This window comes from Sinocyclocheilus grahami, unplaced genomic scaffold (genome assembly GCF_001515645.1).
Source record: "Sinocyclocheilus grahami isolate Dianchi unplaced genomic scaffold, SAMN03320097.WGS_v1.1 scaffold1186.1, whole genome shotgun sequence".
Lineage (NCBI taxonomy): Eukaryota > Metazoa > Chordata > Actinopteri > Cypriniformes > Cyprinidae > Sinocyclocheilus > Sinocyclocheilus grahami.
Genome location: NW_015506365.1, coordinates 393,490 through 417,279, shown reverse-complemented (window position 1 = coordinate 417,279; position 23,790 = coordinate 393,490). Strand labels below are relative to the sequence as shown.

Here is a 23,790-nt window from a genome sequence, read left to right as displayed (position 1 = left end):
ATCTATCTATCTATCTATCTATCTATCTATCTATCTATCTATCCGTCTATCTATCTATCTATCCATCTGTCTATCTATCTATCCATCTGTCTATCTGTCTGTCTATCTATCTATCCGTCTATCCGTCTATCCATCTATCTATCTATCCATCTATCTATCTATCTATATATTGAATTTATCTAATTCTATCTAATTTCATCACATTTTACATTATCAGTTGCTAAAACGAATATCTCTATATATGCAGTGTAGCATTAAATTGCATATACACAAATAATGATGTGCATATAATTTAATGCATTACAAATTATATATATATATATATATATATTTTTTTTTTTTTTTTTACATTTATAATTCATATATAATTTTTATAAAATAATAAATTTTATACACATATCTACTGTCAATAAAATCATCATATTAATATTATCATATTAAATCATGTATATGTAGCTATAACATGTAATTATTATATCATATAATAACATATTTCACCGACCATTCCACTTTCTATATATCAACACTGACCATCAAAAAAATAAAAAATAAATTAAGATAAAAAAAGAAATGCTTAGCTTGACCATTAGTCATAGTCAACAATGCTACACTGCAAGTGCACCAACTTTAATAACCAGAAATGACTAGGGTGTTATTTTCCCCGCTACTCTCAATGACAAATGAACTATTCCACCGGTTAGAAATTGCTCACATCAAGTAGACACATTAACGCCCGTCCAACCAGAGCGAGTGAAGCGTTCTGCAGCAGTATCAGTGCGGTTGAGCTGATCCCGTAAACCCCATTCATTCACATGAGATAATGAGCCCCAAACACAGGGGCCCCAACAGCACAGCAATTACTAAGAGTACAGAGTCCAACACTGCTGCTGACTGAGAAATTAATCCTCCTCTAGCTGTCATCAACTCAAACCTCACTGTCTCGCTGTCTCTCTCCCGCTGCCTCGCTCTTTTCTTTATCTTGTTTCCTCGACTCGGCTTCTTTCCGTCCCCCCGCACTCTGCTTATTCTGTCGGATTATGACTCAGACAGCTTTCCTGACAGTGACGGTGGAAACAGAAGAAATGCAATTCAATAAATGGCCAACGCTGAGAAAAATGCAGGAGGGGTGAAAAAACGGTGGCAGCTCATCCATGCGAGAAATATTAATGTCTGAAACCGGTCTAAAGGGGTTTCTAGCTGCTGTTTTTCTGGTGTCTGGTATTTGCTTTTCATAGAACCATGTATGAATCCTGTATTCAAACAGTATATACATATACATGTAAACAATAGTACAATTAAAACTATCCTGGATGTCTAAATGTTGTTTTTAATTGCTGTATCCCTTACAAAAAGTACCATAGTATTACCATCATACAATCATGGTAATACCTTAGTTTATGGTAATACTGTAGCCTATAGTAAACTTAAACATTGAAAATTATGCCTTAGCAACTAACTGAAATGAAATAAGTTGAAGTTGAAGTAAAATTGCTTAAAAAATGTAACTAAAACTAAGACTTAAAAAATAAATTTAAGCTTAAAAAAAAAGGGAACATATAAAAAAAAAAAAAAAACTGGAAATCTAAAAAAAAAAGTTAATTGTGAAATATTAATAAATACTACATATAGTATATAAACAAAACTAAAATAACACTATTTATCAAAATACCATAGTATTTCACCACGGTATGGACATGATATATATTCTTTTCACACAGTACCATACCATGGTATAATAAATATATAAATAACATGGTACCTCCACTGGTCTTTTTATTAGAAAGCAAATGCACAGCAACTTGTGCAACACATGTGCATCAATATAAATTTTGTGAAATATGACAGCATGGTTAAAAACACCAGTGTTCCTCAAGCTGAAGCTCCCCGTCTGTAACAAACCCTATTCCAGGTCTTTCGTCTGTTGAAATCCAGGAATATAATTCCTCTCAGCAGCATCCTTTGACATTCAAACAGAGGTGAAAGAGGGCCGATCACGCGGCACAATGGTCTATTCACCACAAGAGGAAGATCCCGACCAATCTGGATCAGCAAGAACCCCGAGATCCTGTCAACTGTGTACAAACGCTTGATGGTTCCTATCCCGCCTCCCTTTGTGTGTCTGGATCAAATCCAAAAGCTGTTCGGTGCGAATATGCCAAAATCAAAATAGAGGTATTCAGTTGTCATAATTGCAGCCTAGAGAGCAGCTGGAGGATTTTCAGTTAGACGCTGTTGCCTCAACAACCTGGAGAGATTTACCAAGCTCTGCTGTTGATAAAGCAGAGTTTATTTACCTCCACCAGACAGTTACGTCTTTATCAGGATGCTGCTAAAAGCCAGCAGCGATAGAGAGCAACAGCAGAGCTCCAGAAGTAAAAATCCTATTCATTTTCTTTACAGAAAAACGGACTTTTAGCAATAACGTATAATCCGATAAAGACAGGCCTACCGTGAGCTCTGAGGTTAAGCTTCTGTAGAAGTCTAAATTCAAAAGAATTCAATTTTCAATTCAACTTTTTTAAAATCATGTTTATTAGCAGAATTTACAATGATACACCAAAGAAGTCGCCATTACCATGGAAACAAAAACTGCAGCAATAGATACTGCTTATAAATTTGAGTATTTTGCAATAAAGCAAAAACATATTTTACATTTTATTTTATATCTGTGTAGAGTATATACACTATTTAGGCTAACTATTAAACTATTGCTAATGTTCAAAATTTTGGGACCAATTTTTTTTTTAAGAAATTTATATTTTTATTAAGCAAAAAAAGCATGTAACTGATCAAAAGGGACATTTACAGTGTTACAAAATATTTCTGTGCCAAATAAATGCTGTTCTTTTGAACGTTCTATTTATTACCCCCCCCCCCCCCCCCAAAAAAAAGTTTCATGTTTTTCACAAAAATATTAAGCATAATAATTAATGAGAGATGTTTCTTGAGCAGCAAACAGCAGCTGTTTTATTGTATTATTGATTACAGACTTGGTGAATATAAGAGACTTCTTTAAATAAATAAATAAATAAAATATACAATCCCAAAATTTTGAACAGCAATGTGTGTGTATATATACAGTATATATATATATATATATATACACACACACATATATATATATATAATTTTTTTGTACCATAAATTACAGTCAATTGTAATGCTTCATGGGATGAGTTGATTCCCCTTTAAATAATTAAAATTGGGAAAAAAAGAAAGCTAAACAGCAGTGTATTTAAATTAAATCTTTCTTTTCAAAGCAATGCATATGAGGTGAATTACAGAATATAAATTATGGAATATATTGCCTGCCACAATTAACATTGTTGATGCGTCAAGTCAAAGTTTGTAACGTTGTGATTCAGCGGGGAGCAGGTTGGTTTGCTTCGAGGTTTCCGAGTCTTTATTTGAAATCCCTAAGGTGAAAATGAATAGAAAAAAAAGTTCTTCCGGAACCCAAGAAAGTGGGCGGTCATAGTACAAGAAAGGGCATTAAAATAAGCTCCAAATGACTTGGTTTGACCGAACCGATAAACATGCTCTCGCAGAGATTCCCACACACTTCCACATCTCCCCCGTCTACACAGCATCCTATTATCACCGTTTAGTGCTGTGACTGGATGCTGACTCATTAAAGGTGTCAATGATCCCACCACAGAGAAAAAGAGTTGTGAAAGGAGGGATTGCGTGAGATAAAGAGGACGGTGGGTGAGGATGGGCGAGAGAGAAAGAGAGGGAGAGAGAGAGAGAGAGACTGTGTGTTTCTGGGCAGAGCAGATAAAGGCCACCGCCATTGGCTGTATGGATGCGGGGAAGAATTGCACGCTTGTCAAGGATTGAACGCATGGCTGAATAGAGAAACATATAACTAACCTTGACTTTTCAATCTCCACATTTGTCTGCTTTTATGCCCTTCCTCTTTCCACCGCTGTGACATCCCCGACGCGCTTTACAGCTGACAAACAGACAATTACTGTAACTGTAAATTCCTGGCGGCGCATTCCCGTCCGATCATATCCAGTCGCTGTGGAGAACCACCGCATACGAAGGCTAAGGCGCTTATAATGACTACAAAACATCACACATATTGGGGTGAAATTATCTGTCCTTGGTAAATAAAAGTATTAATTTCTTTTTTAAAAATCATATTGGCCCTGAACGTTTGGATGGTCATCCCGATTTCACAGCAATTCATACATATTTGACAAAGTTGCTAATTCATACATGAATTAGCTAATTCAAACAATTTCATTCATGAAAAATCATACGCATTTTATGAGGTGTCAAATTTTTTTTTTTCCCCCCCCCCCCCCCCAAAAAAAAGTTTCATGTTTTTCACAAAAATATTAAGCATAATAATTAATGAGAGATGTTTCTTGAGCAGCAAACAGCAGCTGTTTTATTGTATTATTGATTACAGACTTGGTGAATATAAGAGACTTCTTTAAATAAATAAATAAATAAAATATACAATCCCAAAATTTTGAACAGCAATGTGTGTGTATATATACAGTATATATATATATATATATATACACACACACATATATATATATATAATTTTTTTGTACCATAAATTACAGTCAATTGTAATGCTTCATGGGATGAGTTGATTCCCCTTTAAATAATTAAAATTGGGAAAAAAAGAAAGCTAAACAGCAGTGTATTTAAATTAAATCTTTCTTTTCAAAGCAATGCATATGAGGTGAATTACAGAATATAAATTATGGAATATATTGCCTGCCACAATTAACATTGTTGATGCGTCAAGTCAAAGTTTGTAACGTTGTGATTCAGCGGGGAGCAGGTTGGTTTGCTTCGAGGTTTCCGAGTCTTTATTTGAAATCCCTAAGGTGAAAATGAATAGAAAAAAAAGTTCTTCCGGAACCCAAGAAAGTGGGCGGTCATAGTACAAGAAAGGGCATTAAAATAAGCTCCAAATGACTTGGTTTGACCGAACCGATAAACATGCTCTCGCAGAGATTCCCACACACTTCCACATCTCCCCCGTCTACACAGCATCCTATTATCACCGTTTAGTGCTGTGACTGGATGCTGACTCATTAAAGGTGTCAATGATCCCACCACAGAGAAAAAGAGTTGTGAAAGGAGGGATTGCGTGAGATAAAGAGGACGGTGGGTGAGGATGGGCGAGAGAGAAAGAGAGGGAGAGAGAGAGAGAGAGACTGTGTGTTTCTGGGCAGAGCAGATAAAGGCCACCGCCATTGGCTGTATGGATGCGGGGAAGAATTGCACGCTTGTCAAGGATTGAACGCATGGCTGAATAGAGAAACATATAACTAACCTTGACTTTTCAATCTCCACATTTGTCTGCTTTTATGCCCTTCCTCTTTCCACCGCTGTGACATCCCCGACGCGCTTTACAGCTGACAAACAGACAATTACTGTAACTGTAAATTCCTGGCGGCGCATTCCCGTCCGATCATATCCAGTCGCTGTGGAGAACCACCGCATACGAAGGCTAAGGCGCTTATAATGACTACAAAATTCAATCTCCACATTTGTCTGCTTTTATGCCCTTCCTCTTTCCACCGCCGGTGACATCCCCGACGCGCTTTACAGCTGACAAACAGACAATTACTGTAACTGTAAATTCCTGGCGGCGCATTCCCGTCCGATCATATCCAGTCGCTGTGGAGAACCACCGCATACGAAGGCTAAGGCGCTTATAATGACTACAAAACATCACACATATTGGGGTGAAATTATCTGTCCTTGGTAAATAAAAGTATTAATTTCTTTTTTAAAAATCATATTGGCCCTGAACGTTTGGATGGTCATCCCGATTTCACAGCAATTCATACATATTTGACAAAGTTGCTAATTCATACATGAATTAGCTAATTCAAACAATTTCATTCATGAAAAATCATACGCATTTTATGAGGTGTCAAATTGGTAGGAATTCATACGAAAGACCTCACCTAACCCCGCCTATCACAGTTAACAATCACAGAAACCGTGCGAGTGAGGTCGAGTGTGTACGAATTAGCCACCTCGTAAAATACGTACAAATTGGTTGTAAAACAGCATTGGAATGGTAGAGAATATTTCAGGATGGACACAAGTCAAATCTAGAGATCAGAATATCACAGACAGTGTGTCTGAAATCGCATACTGTCTGAGTCTTGGAAATGGGCTGGCAAATGACACCCTACCAACCACCCAGAACACCAGAGCAACCACAGCATCTTGCTAAAACCAATCAGCACACGCCGTGCCTTGGCAACCACTTCAACACAATATTTTTCCAAACAATACCTCAGAAGGGCCGCATATAAATTATATCTGAACTATTGACTCAAGCTCACATTCCAGCATTAATTAATCTAAATTCTCATTCTCCACATCTACATGACGGCAGCCATTTTCCCAAGGGATCGCTGGCCTGGCTCACTAATTTGAACACCTGCCTCATTAGCGGTGGCGCTCGGCCCTGAGCTCAATGCCGGTTTCAGCGGCTATTACTGGAAGCTCACACCACAGGGATAGAGACAAAGAAGAGCAGGAACCAGAAATAATGATTTTTTTCTCCCAGTGGAAGCTAATGAGAGCAGCACAGAGACTGGGTCGATGTCTCGGGACAGTTCCTACATGGCCCCATCGGGTCAGTCGAGCCCTCTAGATCCAACGCTGAACTGGAGCAGCCATTGATTGTGTTGGGATGAGCCACATGACACATCATCTCTGTCTAAAGTGCTGCCCAATGCACCACGGATACAATATTAAACCAATGAACTACCACGTGAACATCCTTATCATCTGTTGCGAGTCTGTAAACATGTACAAATTACATCAAGAGTCTTGGACAAACGCCTGGTGAGTGTACCATCAAATTGCTGGTGACTGCACAGCTCTAGATTGACTGAGTCGTCCGTCGATGTGGAAAATAAGAGCTGTCAATCCTGATCCAGTACAGATGGCACGTTCACCCGGCATGTAAAGCTTTTCAGCACAAATCAACTTGCATGTGTAATAAGATGGGTGAAAGACTTGGCATCAAAATGGTCAAATTTAGTCATTTAATAAGCTTATTTTACATTAAAGTGTATCATTTTAATGTAAGCATTTTTTCCTATTTAAATATAATATGCAAAGCAACTATAAATAAGCATTCATGAGTTAGCAATGAACAACCACAAGCAATTTTACTCTTGTGACGTATGAAATGGCACATGTAACCAAAAAATATGAAGTGAAAAAAATTGGATGTTTCATATTACACTTAAAGGGTTAGTTCACCCAAAAATGAAAATTCTGTCATTAATTACTCACCCTCGTGTTGTTCGAAACCCGTAAGACCTTCGTTCATCTTCGGAACACAATTTAAGATATTTTTGATGAAATATGAGGGCTCTCTGACCCTCCCATAGACAGCAAGGTAACTACCGCGTTCACGGTCCAGAAAAGTACCAAGATGATCGACAAAGTAGTCCGTGTGACATCAGTGGTTCAACTGTAAAGTTACGAAGCTACGGGAATACTTTTTTGCGCAAAGAAAACAAAAATAACGACTTTATTCCACATTTTCGTCTCTACTGCGTCACTTTGGACGCGCGTTCACGACAGTACCATGATGCGAGCGTGTGGCGGCCCCCGGGCACTGACCCAGACCCAGACTGATGAAGTCATTACTCCGGATCTGGGTCTACGCCGCCACACGCTTGCGCGGCCCTCATATTTCATCAAAAATATCTTAAATTGTGTTCCGAAGATGAACGAAGGTCTTACGGGTTTCGAATAACACGAGGGTGAGTAATTAATGACAGAATTTCCATTTTTGGGTGAACTAACCCTTTAAATAAAAAAAACAAAAAAACATTTCACTCAGAAATTGTAATTCAATTTCACAAACAATTACAAAGAAATGGCCAGAAATACATTGAATTAAACATGAAAAAAATTTTTTTTTAAACATACTCCAATAATCGTATTATATCTCGATAAATCGTATCTTTGTCTTGATGAAACTAACTTTTCTAGTAAAAAATTACAGCTAAATTAATTTTTTTGAATTTACTTATACGTATAAAAACAATAAATTAGAATTGCAATTCTGCAACCTGTTTGCTACCTCAATTCAAATACAGTTTAATTTCAGGTATTAAATTGGAATTCAATTCAATTCTGGACAACGCACAACCTGGTTTCATACTACAGGACCAGAAGGCAAGTTTAAACTCTTTTAAGAAATTAAATAGTGTCAAATAAATGTAAATGTAAATCATTCTTTAATACAGTCTTTACATTGCTTTAGAAGACCATTTACGTGACGTAATTTGAATGTAAACATACAGCCCAATGTACCATGGTAATATTAACAAATCTTCTCTATTGACTTTTTAAAGGCGTTTACCCATATTTTGAATTATGCTTTGCATTGAGTTGTGTTTAAGGGCTGAAGGAAACATCCGTAACGGAAAAGGTACTGGTCATTTTCTGTCAGGACATTTATAGTTTTTCAACAGATTTTTTCTCACAGTGTAGTTATTGTTTCAGCATATTAAATTAGGACAGAAGAAAGTATTTTAAATATGAATACAATTCAGTCCTATTAAAGAACATGAGAACAGTCTCCATGGTGCCTTTATAGGGATCTCATCAATTCTTGGATGTTTTGGGGGCCGGAATCTATTGGATTCCCTCCAGGATGGCGAGGCAGATGGCATCTTCTGCCCGCTCGTCATTCAAGCGTCTCTGAGCAGCTGCACAGGTGTGCGTCGTCTGTCCTGCTCCTCTCTCTCCTCTCACCCTCCATCCTTCCCTCTGTCCTCTGCCTTTAATCTCAGCGCTCCTCCCTCAACATTATGACATTTGCTTTGGTTTTATTTGTGTTATTTTGGGACGCTGTGTTCCTCAAACTGTGGTGAAACGAACGGCATTTTCTACGATACGACAAGAGTGTGATTAGCCACTTCTCTGGAGAACAAAGGGTGACAATACATCAAAGGGCCGTATCCTCTCCATTCTCCCTCTCCTGCCTTCATTTAACTTACAAAGAGTAAGTTCATCTTCAGGGATCAAAAAGATCAAGAAGAACGATCTGGGCATCAGCCCACAAAAACACACAGATTCCTCACAAACTTCTGTCAATGTTCAGAATAGCAGATGATCATACTACCATTTCTTTACAGTAAACTACCACTCAAACATTTGGGGTCAGTAAGATTTTAAGAAATGAATATGCCTACTTTTAATAAGCAAGGACTCATTAAGTTGACAGTAAAGACATTTAAAATGTTTTAAATTAATGCCGCTCTATTCATTAAATCCTGAAATACATATCACAGTTTCCACAAAAAATACAAAGCAGCACTTGGGTTTTCAACATTGATAATAATCAGAAATGTTTCTTGAGCTCAAATCAGCATATTAGAATGATTTCTGAAGGATCATGTGACTCTGAAGACTGGAGTAACGATGCTGAAAACTCAGCTTTGCATCACAGAAATAAATTACATTTTAAAATATATTCGATTAGAAAACAGAAATTTGAAATTGTAAAATATTTCATTTTTTAAATGATTTTGGGTCAAATAAATGCAGTCACATGACCTCATTATTTTGCTTGTTTCACTCAGCATATGACATCCAGTTATCATCTTGGAAATATTTACAATAATTTTCCCCCTTTAATTCAGAAGAGTTTACAATTTTATAAAAACGGTTAGTAAAACTGGATTAATATAATATAAAATATAAAAATTCTATTGGAAAATGAAGTTGACTGCATTGCATTATGGGATTAAGTATTTCACGTTGTGAGCTCTAGTTGACTCAGGCAAATGCAGTATGTCATCCAGATGTTCCAAGCATACAGAAATTCACATAACGTACAGTATAATAGCATGCATACTACTTAATTTCAAAAATGTAATTACTAATTAGTATGCAACTTCAAAACCAACCCACAGATAATGGCCTTTGAGATTCTTCCCCATCTAACCTGAATATCTTTGGTTTTTCCATGGCAATGTCACATTTGGCTTATTCACTGCGTACTTTTCTTTGTAAAGCTACTTTGGACCAATTTCAATAGAAAAAGTGCTCTACTAATAAAACAGAATCGAACTGAACTGAATTCCACTCTTGTTTTCCCAAAGATTTCCTGTGTTGATATTCCTATCACCATGACAACCGATCTTAAAAGCCCTCTCCATTTACAATTAATGCGGTTGTCCTTTAAAACATTTATTTGTTGATTTATTTATGCTTTATGCTACCCAGAGGAAACCCGCCGTACGTCTAAAAATCAAAGTGCTTGTCATCTACACACAGATCCTGTGACAGTGAGGAGATTTCATAAGTGTGACAAAGTTTGATGGATGCAAGATGGAAAAAAAGGCTATGAAAATGAGTGTTTTTTTCTTTCCCCCCCCCCCCTCTTCTCCATGCCTTGACTCCTCCATCTTGTGCTCCATGCATGAACGGGAGGCAGTCTGGAGTGTGAGTGGTGTTTCAATGACTGTTGCCCACAGAGAGGCACTAAAGTGTGCAGCCCTGCCAAGAACCCTCCAACCGATCGCTCATTCACACGCTCAAAAGGCCTGGCTCCGACCGCAGCCGAGACTGCACAGGCAGAAAACACCCGGCCACCCATTTTAACACAGCATTCGCGACGCCTTACATCACACGCTAACAATAAAGCACCATGGTACTGCCATGCTTTTTTATCATGGTAATACCATGGTATTCTTTTAAGTAATATGGAATATCATGTATACCATGGAATGTAACAATCACTAAAAAACAGAAGCACTAAAGACTACTGCAATATTAACAATTTTTCTGAATCAGATGGTAAAGCCATGGTACTTTGATGTAAACCATGGTACCGCAGTATTTACATGGTACTCCAAGGTACTTCTGTGGTATCAGATAATAAATTTTTTTGTGATAAAACCACATTATTCTAAGAAGTACCTAAAAATAGCCAGTAAGTACTCTTATTGTGGTATTTGTGGTACATTCATGGTATTTCCACCTCTAACCATCACTATACCACTTTTGTAAGGAAAAATACCATGTTTTTGATAGCATGGTGCCACTGTAACACCCTGATTTTTATACGCACCATGGTATTACCACAGCTTTTTGGTTATGGCCTAAGAAAAAGTACCGTGGTGGCACCATGGTACAGTGACTGTATCAGATGCTAATACTATGGAAACATTTACCATAACTTCCAAGACTGACCTTGTACATTTCCAAAATACCATGGCAATAACATCTTACATGTCTAAATTGTACTTTTTTTAATGTGGTACCAGTGCTATGATATTCATAAAAGTACCTTGTTGTAGTGCCATGTAAATACCATGGTATTTTTACCTGATAACATCACCATATCATGGTACCATCACATTTTTAAGGAAAATGGTAAAAGCATGGTTTTATGGATATTTACCATGGTAATACCATTTTTGATATGGTAACATGGTTAATACCATTATTCTATGAATATTTACCATGGTGATACAATGTTTTTAATTTGGTAACATTGTAATACCATGATTTTTCTGGTTATAACTTACAAAAAGTACTGTGGCTGTACTATGGCACATCTGATAATACTATGGTACTTTTGAAACACTTACCACAACTTCCAAGAATACCATGGTACTTTTCAAAAATACCATGGCAGTATACTATGGTACTTTTTTGCAAGTGTGGTACCAGATAATAATAGTTTTTGGATATGACAGTACAATGAAATAGTTATGTACTTTGCAAAAACGACTGTGTGGCATAACAGTAATAGTATCAGATGGTAATACTATGGTACTTTTGGTACAAATGCACATGGTAGTTACAATAATACGCTGGTAATACCATGTTACATGTCTAAAATACCACGGCATATTAATAAGTAATAAGTTCCCTGGTATATATCAAAAGTACCATGGTACCTCCACAGTAGGTTTTAAGGGCATTAAAGCTCTTCAGCCACATTTCAAGACATTAATTCCCATCTACAAAAGCAGCAGGCGCGAGACCTTATCACATTCAGAAATGATTCAGATCTAAACGTCTGAAATTACATTAATTCTGAGGCTCTTTCTAAAGCTGTCTTCATGCCCCCAAAAAGTCATTTCCATAATAGCTGTAAAATGAAGTTTCAGCATTGAATCGACTCTCTCCACCTGCTGGGACTGTCCGTCTGCATTAGCGGCTGACAGCGCTCGCAAGCACAGGATGAACAAACCCGACAGCTGAAGGTGTGTAAAACATCGAGCTAAAATGTTAAGGCAAACACTAGCTCTCAAATGTCACCGTGGAGACGGGGGAGCTGACGGCAATGCTTTGACTGCATTTCTCACCTCGTCTCGATGCGCTAAACGCACCCGGGCTCAGGTGAAGGCAGTCGCTTGCGTGCAGCTCTCAAATCAGAGAAACAGGTTGGGACGTTTCAAAACATGCGACCTGTCAGCCACCGCTTTGAAGCAAAGGGAAGCTGAAATATTAAGCATGTAAAATGCTCCGCGGAAATTTATATGTCATGTGCCTGACAGATGGTGCATGCTTTGCACCAACCGTTCCATCTGGCTGAAGTGACACCGTCATATTCAGAGGCTCAGATTCATCATGGAGCATCTTCAAAGTTCAGCGCTGACGTTCTGAATCGCTCATTCACATGCATCATTAGCGCTGTAGCCGCATTAGGAGCGATTATGAGGGGCTGTGTTCTATTCCTCAACAATATCCTGCTTTTTAATCTCTTTAAAAGGCGTGTTGGCAACAGTAAACATTTAGATGCTTGAGGAGCCTTATTCTCCAGTCTTGACAGTCTTGCATAATTCCATTACAGTTTATTGCTTTTCTTTTAACAGCAGAGTACCTGAAAGGAGGGAACGATCAAGACACAACAAAAACCAGGCTTCAACTCACATTTCCCATTTGAGCACCATGGCTCAATGTGAGGGAGCAAATGTCCTTCGAGGAACAGTTCACCCAAAAATGAAAATTTGCTGAGAACGTACTCACCCTCAGGCCATACAAGACGTAAAGGAGTTTGTTTATTCATGGAGATGAGTGAATGGGTGCCGTCAGAACGAGAGTCCAAACAGCTGATTAAAAACATCACGATAATCCACAAGTAATCCACACCACTCCAGTCCATCAACTGATGTCTTGCGAGAGAAAAATCTGCATGCTTTAAAGAATAAATCCATAATTAAGAAGTTTTTAACTTCAAACAGATTGTGAAAACAGTTCAAATCAGTTCTAAACAAATATGTTGGTGGATTTTGATGTGAGAGGACAACAGGGGATGGACTTTTTCATTGGACAACACATTATTATGGATTTTGCAAAAAAACAAAAACTATGGTTTAAAGTTAAAACAACTTCATGGTGAATTTGTTTCTTACAAGCACACAGCTTTTTCACAGCTTCACAAGACATTAACTGATGGACTGGAGTGGTGTGGCTTACTTGTGGATTATTGTGATGTTTTTATCAGCTGTTTGGACTCTCATTCTGACGGCACCCATTCACTGCAGAGGATCCATTGGTGAGCTAGTGATGTAATGCTACATTTCTCCAAATCTTTTCCAATGGAGAAACAAACTCATCTACATCTTGGATGGCCTGAGGATAAGTACATTTTCAGCAAATTTTTATTTTTGAGAGAACTATTACTTAAAACTCAACAAACACGAAATGGTGGTTGCAACCCAATGTGATTAATGTTCTGAGTCAAACAATTTTGGCACGACATACACTGAATCCTTTAAAATAAGACTAGGATCATTTATTATGTAAGTCAAGTTGATTTTAGTCTTCTGCATGTCAGAGTAAACATTTTAGAGCATTTAATGACCCCTGAAATTAATCCAGTCAGTGCAACTAAACACAAAACACACACTAATATATTCTCTTTTCAGGGCACTGGTAAAGATGAGCCAATCCTTTGGGCCGTTCATTAGTTTTGTTGGATTCACTCGACCAATGCGATCAGTCAGGGCTGATTAACACTTTCTGATAATTTCATTAACACTCCGAGGCAACAGATGCTCGGCTGTGAAACTCTTGTGTCAGGATGTTTACGCTAAACTGTTTCCTCACGTTTTCATCGGGAAACGTTAACGAGGGCCTTAATTTGACGTTTGACAGCCTCTTGCTGCCTACCTGATAAGCAAGTGGGCAAAAGCTCAGTGCTGGTAACCAATAGGTTGATGGTTTGATCACAAGAAGAAAAGCATCCATATTTTGCCCTTCAGCAAAACACAGATTGCTAAAGGGGTCTGAACCTGAAACTAGACCTAGAGCAGTGTTTGCCAGTGCAAAATTCAACATTTTTTTCATCTGTAGGTTGTTGGTTAAACACTAACATAAATGACAAATGTAACACTGTTTCTGGCAGCTACCACATAATATCTCAGCTGAGGTTGAGGGAGGAATTGTAACTAGTTATGAATTATTAATTATATTAAAAAAAAAAGACTGAATTAAAAAAAATTTTAATAATCAGACATTTAAAAATGTAGGTTTTAATTCATATTTTAATTAAAAGGATTTTAATAAAGAAAATTATAATGTTTCTGGCAGCTACCACATAATATCTCAGCTGAGGTTGAGGGAGGAATTGTAACTAGTTATGAATTATTAATTATATATATAAAAAAAGACTGAATAAAAAAAAAATGGAATAATCAGACATTTAAAGAATGTAGGTTTTAATTCATATTTTAATTAAAAGGATTTTAATAAAGAAAATTATAATAGCACACTATTCCAAGACAGCTAAATGTATATATATATATAAATAAATAAAGGTGGTTAAAAAGGTTCTTCACAGCGATGCCATAGAAGAACCAAGTTTGGTTCCAAAAAGAACCATTTAGTACCATTTACTTTTTTATAATCGGAAGAACCTTCTTTCACCGCAAAGAACCATTTGTGAAACAGAAAGGTTCTTCAGGTGTTAAAGGTTCTTTATGGAACCATTGAGACAAAAAAGGTTCTTCTATGGCATCGTGAAGCACCTTTATTTTTAAGAGTGTATTTATGATGCTCACCAGGCTGCATGTATATAAAATATGAATTTATAAAAATATAAAATATAATTTATAAACATTTCTTATTATTATCAATGTTGAGGACAGTTGTGCTGCTTAATATTTTTGTGGAAACCATAATGCAATTATATAGTAAACTTTTGTAATAATATAAAATGTCTTTACTGTCACTTAATTAGCTGGTAATGCATAAAGCATCTCCTAAAACCACCACTTGCAATCTTTAGGTTGTCCACATCTCATCTTGTATTTTTTTGTGCTGTAGGACACGAGTGTTCAAAGGAAACCCGAGAAAGTCTCTCCAGTTCCCAGTGACTAGAGAATCCTCTGTGTGAACGATGAGGAGGTGCTGAGCTGCTGAGTCTGGCTCCAGGCGCTAAAGAGAAGCTGTCAGTCGCCCTCCCATCAGCAAACCTCCAGGGCATCAGATGCAAACCTCTCATTCGGAGGAAACTACAGTGGAAAGCACTTTCCAAGATCCACTGTACGTACGCGCACAGGCCGCAAGCCCATGGTAAAGAGCCACTGGATAGCAGATATTACGCAAGCTGCCCTAATGTCACAGCTTATTAAATGGCAGTGATCTTGCATACAACTGTATTCTGATGTACACAGAAATCTTAAGCGCTTATTGCTATTTTTAACACACCACATGCTTAATTGAAATAATACCATAATGCCAGCCAACAAATTACGCTAGAGATATTACCTAACGCTTATATTTACAGAACATGCCAGCGTTCAATGGATCTACATCAGCGTTTGTTTTCATATCCGATTAGGGAAATATGATATTAGCAAAACAAACACCTGGTGATGGATTCAGAACCAGACAGAAGCCCATCATATCCTGAATCAACAAACCCACACAGGTACAATCAAATTAGTTATTCTATGAAACGGATGCCTTTTTCATTTTTTTCATCTTTTAAAATCAATTTATTTTGAAATACTTTGTTAAAAACGAAAAATTATTTAATTAAAAATAATTTTAATTAAAGTATCATTTTATAAATGTATAATGTAATTCATTACTTTATTGCAAATTTATTGTAGTTATATTAAACATTGATTAATAAATGTCATTTAATAAATGACAATGGTAAGAGCTACCATACAATATTTGGGGCTGGTTAGATATGAAATATGAATTGTAAAAAAAAAGAAAATAAAAGTAAATAAATAAACTTCAGTAATCAGTAAAGTATGTAGTTTTAGACTTTTTTTTACCAATATATATTTTAGAAAAAGTGATTTAAAACATTCCTTAAAATCATATTAAATAAATAATTTTAATTTAATTTATATAAATATAATTGTAGAAATGCATAATGTATTTTTTATTTAATATATTTATATTACACAAATAAATGTATTATTTTTTATAATATTAAATCATTTGTAAGTAACATTTTAAACACTGTATCAGACAAATAAAGTATTAATAAATTGTACTGTGCCATCTTGAGTCATATTAAAATATTAATTTAAAATAATTATTTAATTTTCCCCATCTGCACTGCTGGTAGTTATGCCACTCGCTGATACTTATACAAATATTCACTTTTCTTTAATTACTTTACTTAATTACTAATTAAAAATCATGGTAATGAGGCCTGCTAAACAAAAACATAACAAGAAGCAATAACAGAAAATGTCTATAATTATCCATACACTCATAAAAATAAAGATTCTTTATTGGCATTTATTATATTCTATGGGGTTCCATCTAGTGGAAAAAAGGTTCTTTAGATTATTTAAAAAATGGTTCTTTTAAGAGCTGTTCACTGAAAGTCTTTTTTTTACCAATATATATTTTAGAAAAAGTGATTTAAAACATTCCTTAAAATCATATTAAATAAATAATTTTAATTTAATTTATATAAATATAATTGTAGAAATGCATAATGTATTTTTTATTTAATATATTTATATTACACAAATAAATGTATTATTTTTTATAATATTAAATCATTTGTAAGTAACATTTTAAACACTGTATCAGACAAATAAAGTATTAATAAATTGTACTGTGCCATCTTGAGTCATATTAAAATATTAATTTAAAATAATTATTTAATTTTCCCCATCTGCACTGCTGGTAGTTATGCAATAAAGACAGTTAGTGTAACTAAGATCTCATTCCTTTTAACAAACAGAGTGTGCCAAAACAAAGAGAACTCAATTATTATGGGACGTGATCCAAAGTGAACACGAGGGACATGATAACTTTTGCAATCTAACACTTCTAGTTATGGAAAGTGCTGGGTTCAGTACAAATTCAGTTCTATATTAAGTAATGAATCACTATTACAGATGTTGTCGAATTCCAGACAATTTCAACTCATTATTTGTAAACACAAACAACGCACTGTAATTGTGTTTAAAGTAATGCTCTTATGCCGTTTATTTCAATTCTCATTTTCCACTATGTAAATTAAACAAAAGCCAACTCGGAAGCTAATGTAGAAATCTAGAATTTAAATAACTGTACAGTTGCAAAACAAATGCTTTTTGCCATTAAAATGCCATTTTGTTTCTTTACACATCATATTCTGTGCTGACAACAGAATAATGCATGGTTAAAGCTGTCAATCTAAACTAAATGGAACAGAACATTAAAATGGAAGTCTATGGAGCAAGGGAAAACAAAAAATACCCACAAGACTTATAGCATATGTATTAGAATCCACAAGACTAGTCACTTACAAATCTTGCCTGTGCAGTTATCCAACATTCAATTAAACTTATGGCGCTTTTCTACGGCACGGTTCACTTTTGGGGGGTTTTCCATGGTGTACCGTACCTGGTACCCAGTACTTTTTTCAGTACCACCTCGGTTGAGGTTCTAAGTGAACCGTATCGTTACCAAATCGTGACGTGTAAACCTTGCTGATCACTGATTGGCCGGAGAGAATAGTCACTACCTGCGTCACTGAACTTGCGACACGAGACACAACAGACCCACTAATCAGCACAGCCAGCGAAGGATTGAACGCAACTGTTTTGAATGAGCGCACCTTTTTTTAACAACCAAAAAATGACAACCAGACTAGTGATGGGAGAAACGAAGCTTTTCGAAGCATTGAATCAATTTAACCAATTGCTTCGAAAAATGATTCGATGTTTCGAAGCACTTGAAACAGCACATGCTGGCAACACCTGCTGGTGAAAACGTTGTACAAGCATCAAGAACTCAGACCAAACTTACAAAACCAAAGGAAATATATTTTTTTAGAAGTAACATTTTTTTTATAAATAAAGAATTAAATACTATTAAATATTAGTGCTTGTGTAATGTGTTTAATTTAAGTATAATCAAACCCTTAACCCACAATGAACTAAATTAATTATTTAAAGGGGTCATATGATGTTGCTAAAAAGAACATTATGTTGTGTATTTGGTGTAATGAAATGTGTTTATGTGGTTTAAGGTTCAAAAAACACATTATTTTCCACATATTGTACATTATTGTTTCTCCTCTATGCCCCGCCTTTCTGAAACGAGTCGATTTTTACAAAGCCCATCGGTCTGAAAAAACCAGGTGTGCTCTGATTGGCCAGCTATCCAGTGCATTGTGATTGGCCGAATGCCTCAAGCGTCTGACGGAAATGTTACTCCCCTTAACATACTGTGATCATGCTGTCTCCCAGCAGGACGAGACTCAGTTCAGCTGCTCTGCTTGTGCACATCCCATCATCGGTTCTCTTTTAGCAGTTCAGTCAATGTAGTGTTAGGAGTAACTGAATAACTCGGGATATTGGTTTATTTCGCGTCAGAGGGAGTGTCAGGCACGTTTATAAACCGAATAACTTAAGTAATTAGTGGATTAGTGCATACTGGAGACGCGAACTGTTTCAAACGATTCAGTTCGATTTGGTGAACTGGTTCGCCCGGTTCACTAAGAAGATCCGGTTAAATAGAACGATTCATTCGTGATCCGGACATCACTAGATTACTAGATTGCCCATTACAAACGAGGCATTTGTTGCATCCAGTGGGGACATAATTACTGATTATAATGACTAATACTGTCTTTTTACGCGTTGCGTTGCGTATTGTGCCGCGTAAACATAAAACCATGTCTGCATTTGTGATCGGAGAGACAACAAACAACAAGCCTACTCTACACTGCTCAAAACTTGCGTTTGAATCATCAGTGGCAAATTCTTTAAATATAAAAAACGTACTTACAGGCTGTGAGTCAGAAGCGCCAGACTGTCCTTGCAAAGTTGGAACTGCCCAACTGCCACAGCCATGTCACCCTGCAGCCCAAGACTGGTTGCCCACTGAAGCTAAGCAGGGTTGAGCCTGGTCAGTACCTGGATGGGAGACCTCCTGGGAAAACTAGGTTGCTGTTGGAAGAAGTGTTAGTGAGGCCAGCAGGGGGTGCTCACCCTGTGGTCTGAGTGGGTACTAACGCCCCAGTATAGTGACGGGGACACTATACTGTCAAAAAGCACCATCCTTCGGATGAGACGTTAAACCGAGGTCCTGACTCTCAGTGGTCATTAAAAATCCCATGGCACTTCTCGTAAAGAGTAGGGGTGTAACCCCGGTGTCCTGGCCAAATTGCCCCCCTGGCCTTTGTCAATCATGGCCTCCTAATAATCCCCAACCACTTGATTGGCTCTATGACTCTCTCTCCTCTCCACCTGTAGCTTGTGTGTGGTGAGTGCACTGGCGCCGCTGTCCTGCGGCTGCCGTCGCATCATCCAAGTGGATGCTGCACACTGGTGGTGGTTGAGGAGAGACCCCCCATATGATTGTAAAGCGCTTTGGGTGTACAACAATACACAATAAAGCGCTATATAAATGCATCATTCATTCATTCATTCATTCAACTTTATAGAAACAGCCTTTGTGCCACAGACGCATTAGGCTACTGGTTCAGGAAACAGTCCTCATCCATCCTCCATAAAATGCGCTGCACACATCTGAATATTTGGGTTGAAGTGTTCTGGAACAGTGTTGTAAATACAACTTAACCACTGATTTCTAGTTGTGTCCTCTTTTGGAAGACCAAACAAAGTAGTTTCGCTTTCACAACGAAACACACAGCGACTCCACAACATGGCGGCGGTAGCAACAACAATACTACAGCGAGAATAAAAGTTACGGATTCTTTCTTTGCGTGAACATTTGGGCAGCGTTATGCAAATCTTCCCACATAGTGACGTAGATATGTGGGGGCGTGTTAGAACGAGCCGTTTTAGGTAGGTGTGGCTGACTCTGAACTTTTATAAAGAATATCTCTTTGGATTTGAGACTTTAGTCTTTACAACTTTACAGATCTTCTTTATGCACCAAGAGCTTGCCTCACTCCAAAGAGAAAGGAAAAATTTAAATCGCATCATATGATCCCTTTAATGAATTAATTGATTTATGTAATTATTTAATTAAGTGTTTTCATTAGAGCTGTCAATAAAAACCAGCAGGCAAGAGTAGTGTTATCAGTCAGGAGAAGGAGGTGGTTTTAATTCTATCGTAAGCTCATTTTGTAATTGAAAGTAGCCTACTGCATGTTTTTACACATTTTTAAACTATATAGCCATCTGTGTTAAAGGGAAGTTATCTTTTGTTTAACCCACAACATCTGGCCCTGAATTCTTTATTTTTATAGTAAAATTTTGTGAGATTTCATGTCACATGATTAACTGGGCAACCAGCCGTGGTTCATGGGTTCACTTAATGGCCATGTAGCCTAAAACTGGATAACCTAGCAAATTTAGCATGATACATAAAGGAATGTAAACTACATGTAAAAACCATACTCACATTATCAGCAAAGATGCGCTCACGGTGACAGGAAGTTGCGCTTGCTAGTAGGCCTTCCTTTACAAGTAAAATAAATAAAAAAAATAACAAAATATGACGCTCGTGTTTCTCAAGTAACACTATCCACACTATATATGAAGTTTCAGAGGAAGGTTTTGTCTTATTAAAAACCTGAATGCGTCAAACCGATGCATAATTACAATAATTACAAAACAGTCACATATCACCACTTTCAGTTAAATCTGAATCAAAATTAATTTAAAATCACTCGAATTAATAAATAAATAATAAAGCTGTAGCTTCACCTCCATGTCTGCGACCATAATGCACGTTTGACCAAGGATAGTCGATGATACAATAACTGAGACTAATATAGCCTAATAAAACATACAAACAGCAGTTTGTACTATTAATGACATTATACAATATCCGTTATTGTATTGTTGTATGATTATGTTTGAAGCAATGTTTAACTCGCATACGTGAGTTTTTAATATAGCCAAGGTTGTTCTATAGAAACAAAAACATATAGGCTATATTGTTTATACTTGGTTATAGTGTAGAAAACGCTGTTCCTTTAACCTGGAAACTGGAAATGTCAAATGGAGCTGGAATATGAATTTACATTGGACAGAAATAGGGATGTAACGATTAACTGCGAGCCGGTTGAAAATCGATTCAAATATGTGACGATTCAAATCGGTTGAGATGCTAAACAGTGACAGACACAGTGATGAATATGTGTTTGCAGTACACAAGCCACGGTTAAGACAGCTGCCTCCACAGTGACCCTGTCTCTCTCTCTCTCTCTCACACGCACACACACACTTACTTAAGCTGATTCAGAAGCGCCAGATTGTCATAGCAAAGTCAGAATGACCTCCTCTCCTAGGTTCACGAAACGGTCATCCATAAAATGCATTGCTGTTCTGTTGTAAGTAATCTTAAACATTCCTAAATGCATCTACTTCCGGAAGGCCAAATAAAGTGCTTTTGCTTTCGCCTAGAAACACACAGCGTCTCCCTGACATGCTGCTTCAACACAAACTGCGGTTACTGAAACCACGCCTTCTTTCTTTGCGTCCACATTGGGGCGGCATTATGCAAATATTTCCACATAGTGAGGTAGATATGTGGGGGCGTGTTAGAACGAGCCGTTTTAGGGGGGCGTGGCAGAGTCTTAACTTTGATAAAGAATATCTCTTTGGTTTTGAGACTTTAGTCTTTGCAACTTCAGGGATCTTATCTATGCACAATCAGCTTGTAACACTCCAAAGAGAAAGGAAAACTTGAAATCGCATCATATGACCCCTTTAAAGTTCATAAGTGCAGCGCTCCTTTGTTTACAGCGGAAACCAAGGAAACGCTTTAAGCACCACCTGCTGGCAGAGAGTGAATCTGCATCTCATTCAGCTCGTTTGCTGTTTCTGTTTCATGCAGATATTTGTATGTATAGTTTCACAAAACTGAAGTCAACACATTCTGTTGACTTTTGTCCAAGCAATAATAAAAGGACACATTTAATTTATAATTTGTCTTAAATCTCATTTTGTAAAAAAAAAATAAAAATAAATCGTGAATCGAATCGAATCGTGAGTTGAGTGAATCGTTACATCCCTAGACAGAAATAATCCAAACGCAGAGAGGTGCCTTTTCCTCCTCATTTCAGAAGATCAGCGCACACCACTGACGGAAAATAAACACATCATTTTTTTACTAGAGGACAGAATCGTGTTAAGGAGCCCCATGCACTCACGCATGTCCCGATTAAAGATGAGTTGCCCACGCGTGTGGAACTGAGCTAAATTTACACAGCAAGTGATTAAAGAGCTGCTCGGGGAAGAAAAACACGGGTGGATGAACCAACACAGTCATTTGACTTCTTGTTCACGCATCTGCATGAATAATGCAACAGCATTGCATTTATTACACCAGGTCAGGGAGGGTGAGGTCTCCTGTTTTGGGGAGGTGACACTTACTGAAATCAAACTGCTCCTGTTTCTGATGCGAGCGCACGATTTACAAAAGAAAGCATTTATTTTTATAGCAATCTTGCGCAAAGAAACTCATAATAGCGTGAAGGAAGCATGCTTATGAATGGACAAGCGCACATACACACGCATTAGCTGACAACAAACCAGTGCATTTTCATGTCATTCCATGCACTTTCATTGCACTTAAAGCGCAAATCCAAAGGGTCCTTCTTGACTGTGATTTAAGCACGATGTCTATGCATTACATCTATAGATGTGAAATATTATAAAATCACATTCAGTTGGAATCCCGCTGCGTTTCTCTTTGTCCACGCGCGTTATTATGCAGCAGATCCACACAGAAGCATGTTTCTTCATTATTTCTGCCCCACTTTTGTCTTGAAAAGAATTCTGGCAGCGCATGCACGAGCCAAACTGATCCAAACAGGCATGTTTGTCTCATATGATCTTGTCCGTAAACCTCACATGTCGCATCAGGGCGACTAAACTCAAATACTTGTGTTGCAACGAGTCTTTATCAAATAGGCTGTGCGTAATCGTGATAAAAGTGAGGTGTGTGTTATTAAAGTTTCCAGGGCTCTTTCTGTTAAACAGCAGTGTCAGTGCATCAAAGACACAAGGGCATCTGAATGAATCAGTGCAGTAATGAACATTACCTTGGGTTGTGATCTCTCCCCATAGGATTCCCATCCAAACCATCAAGCCGACCAGCAGAGCATCACTTTGAACTCCCAGCATGTTAAGACACAGTCCAAAGGGGGTCCAGCCCAGAATAATCACAGATGCAGCGTTGAAGTCCACAGCAGAGCTGCTTAGTGTCAGAGACTTGGAGTTGAACTCACAGGCGGCGTGTGTGCATGAGCTCCTGTGTGTTCACAGCTGTGATGTCGGTTTGGTCTCTGTCTCCAGCTCTCTACATCTCTTCTCTGCTGAACTCCGCAGTGTGTCTTCTCCTTCACTCACCCCTCCTCTCTCT

The 23,790-nt window shown here is 37.4% G+C and overlaps 1 protein-coding gene across 1 annotated transcript in view; it reads right to left on the bottom strand.

The window, feature by feature from the left end:
• LOC107567743 (seizure 6-like protein) overlaps positions 1–23,790 on the bottom strand; it is a 50,792-nt gene extending 27,002 nt beyond the window's left edge. Inside the window, exon 1 of the mRNA XM_016253480.1 lies at positions 23,471–23,790. Within this exon, the coding sequence (XP_016108966.1) occupies positions 23,471–23,552 (82 nt within the window). The 5' untranslated portion in view covers positions 23,553–23,790. The remainder of the gene's footprint in view (positions 1–23,470) is intronic.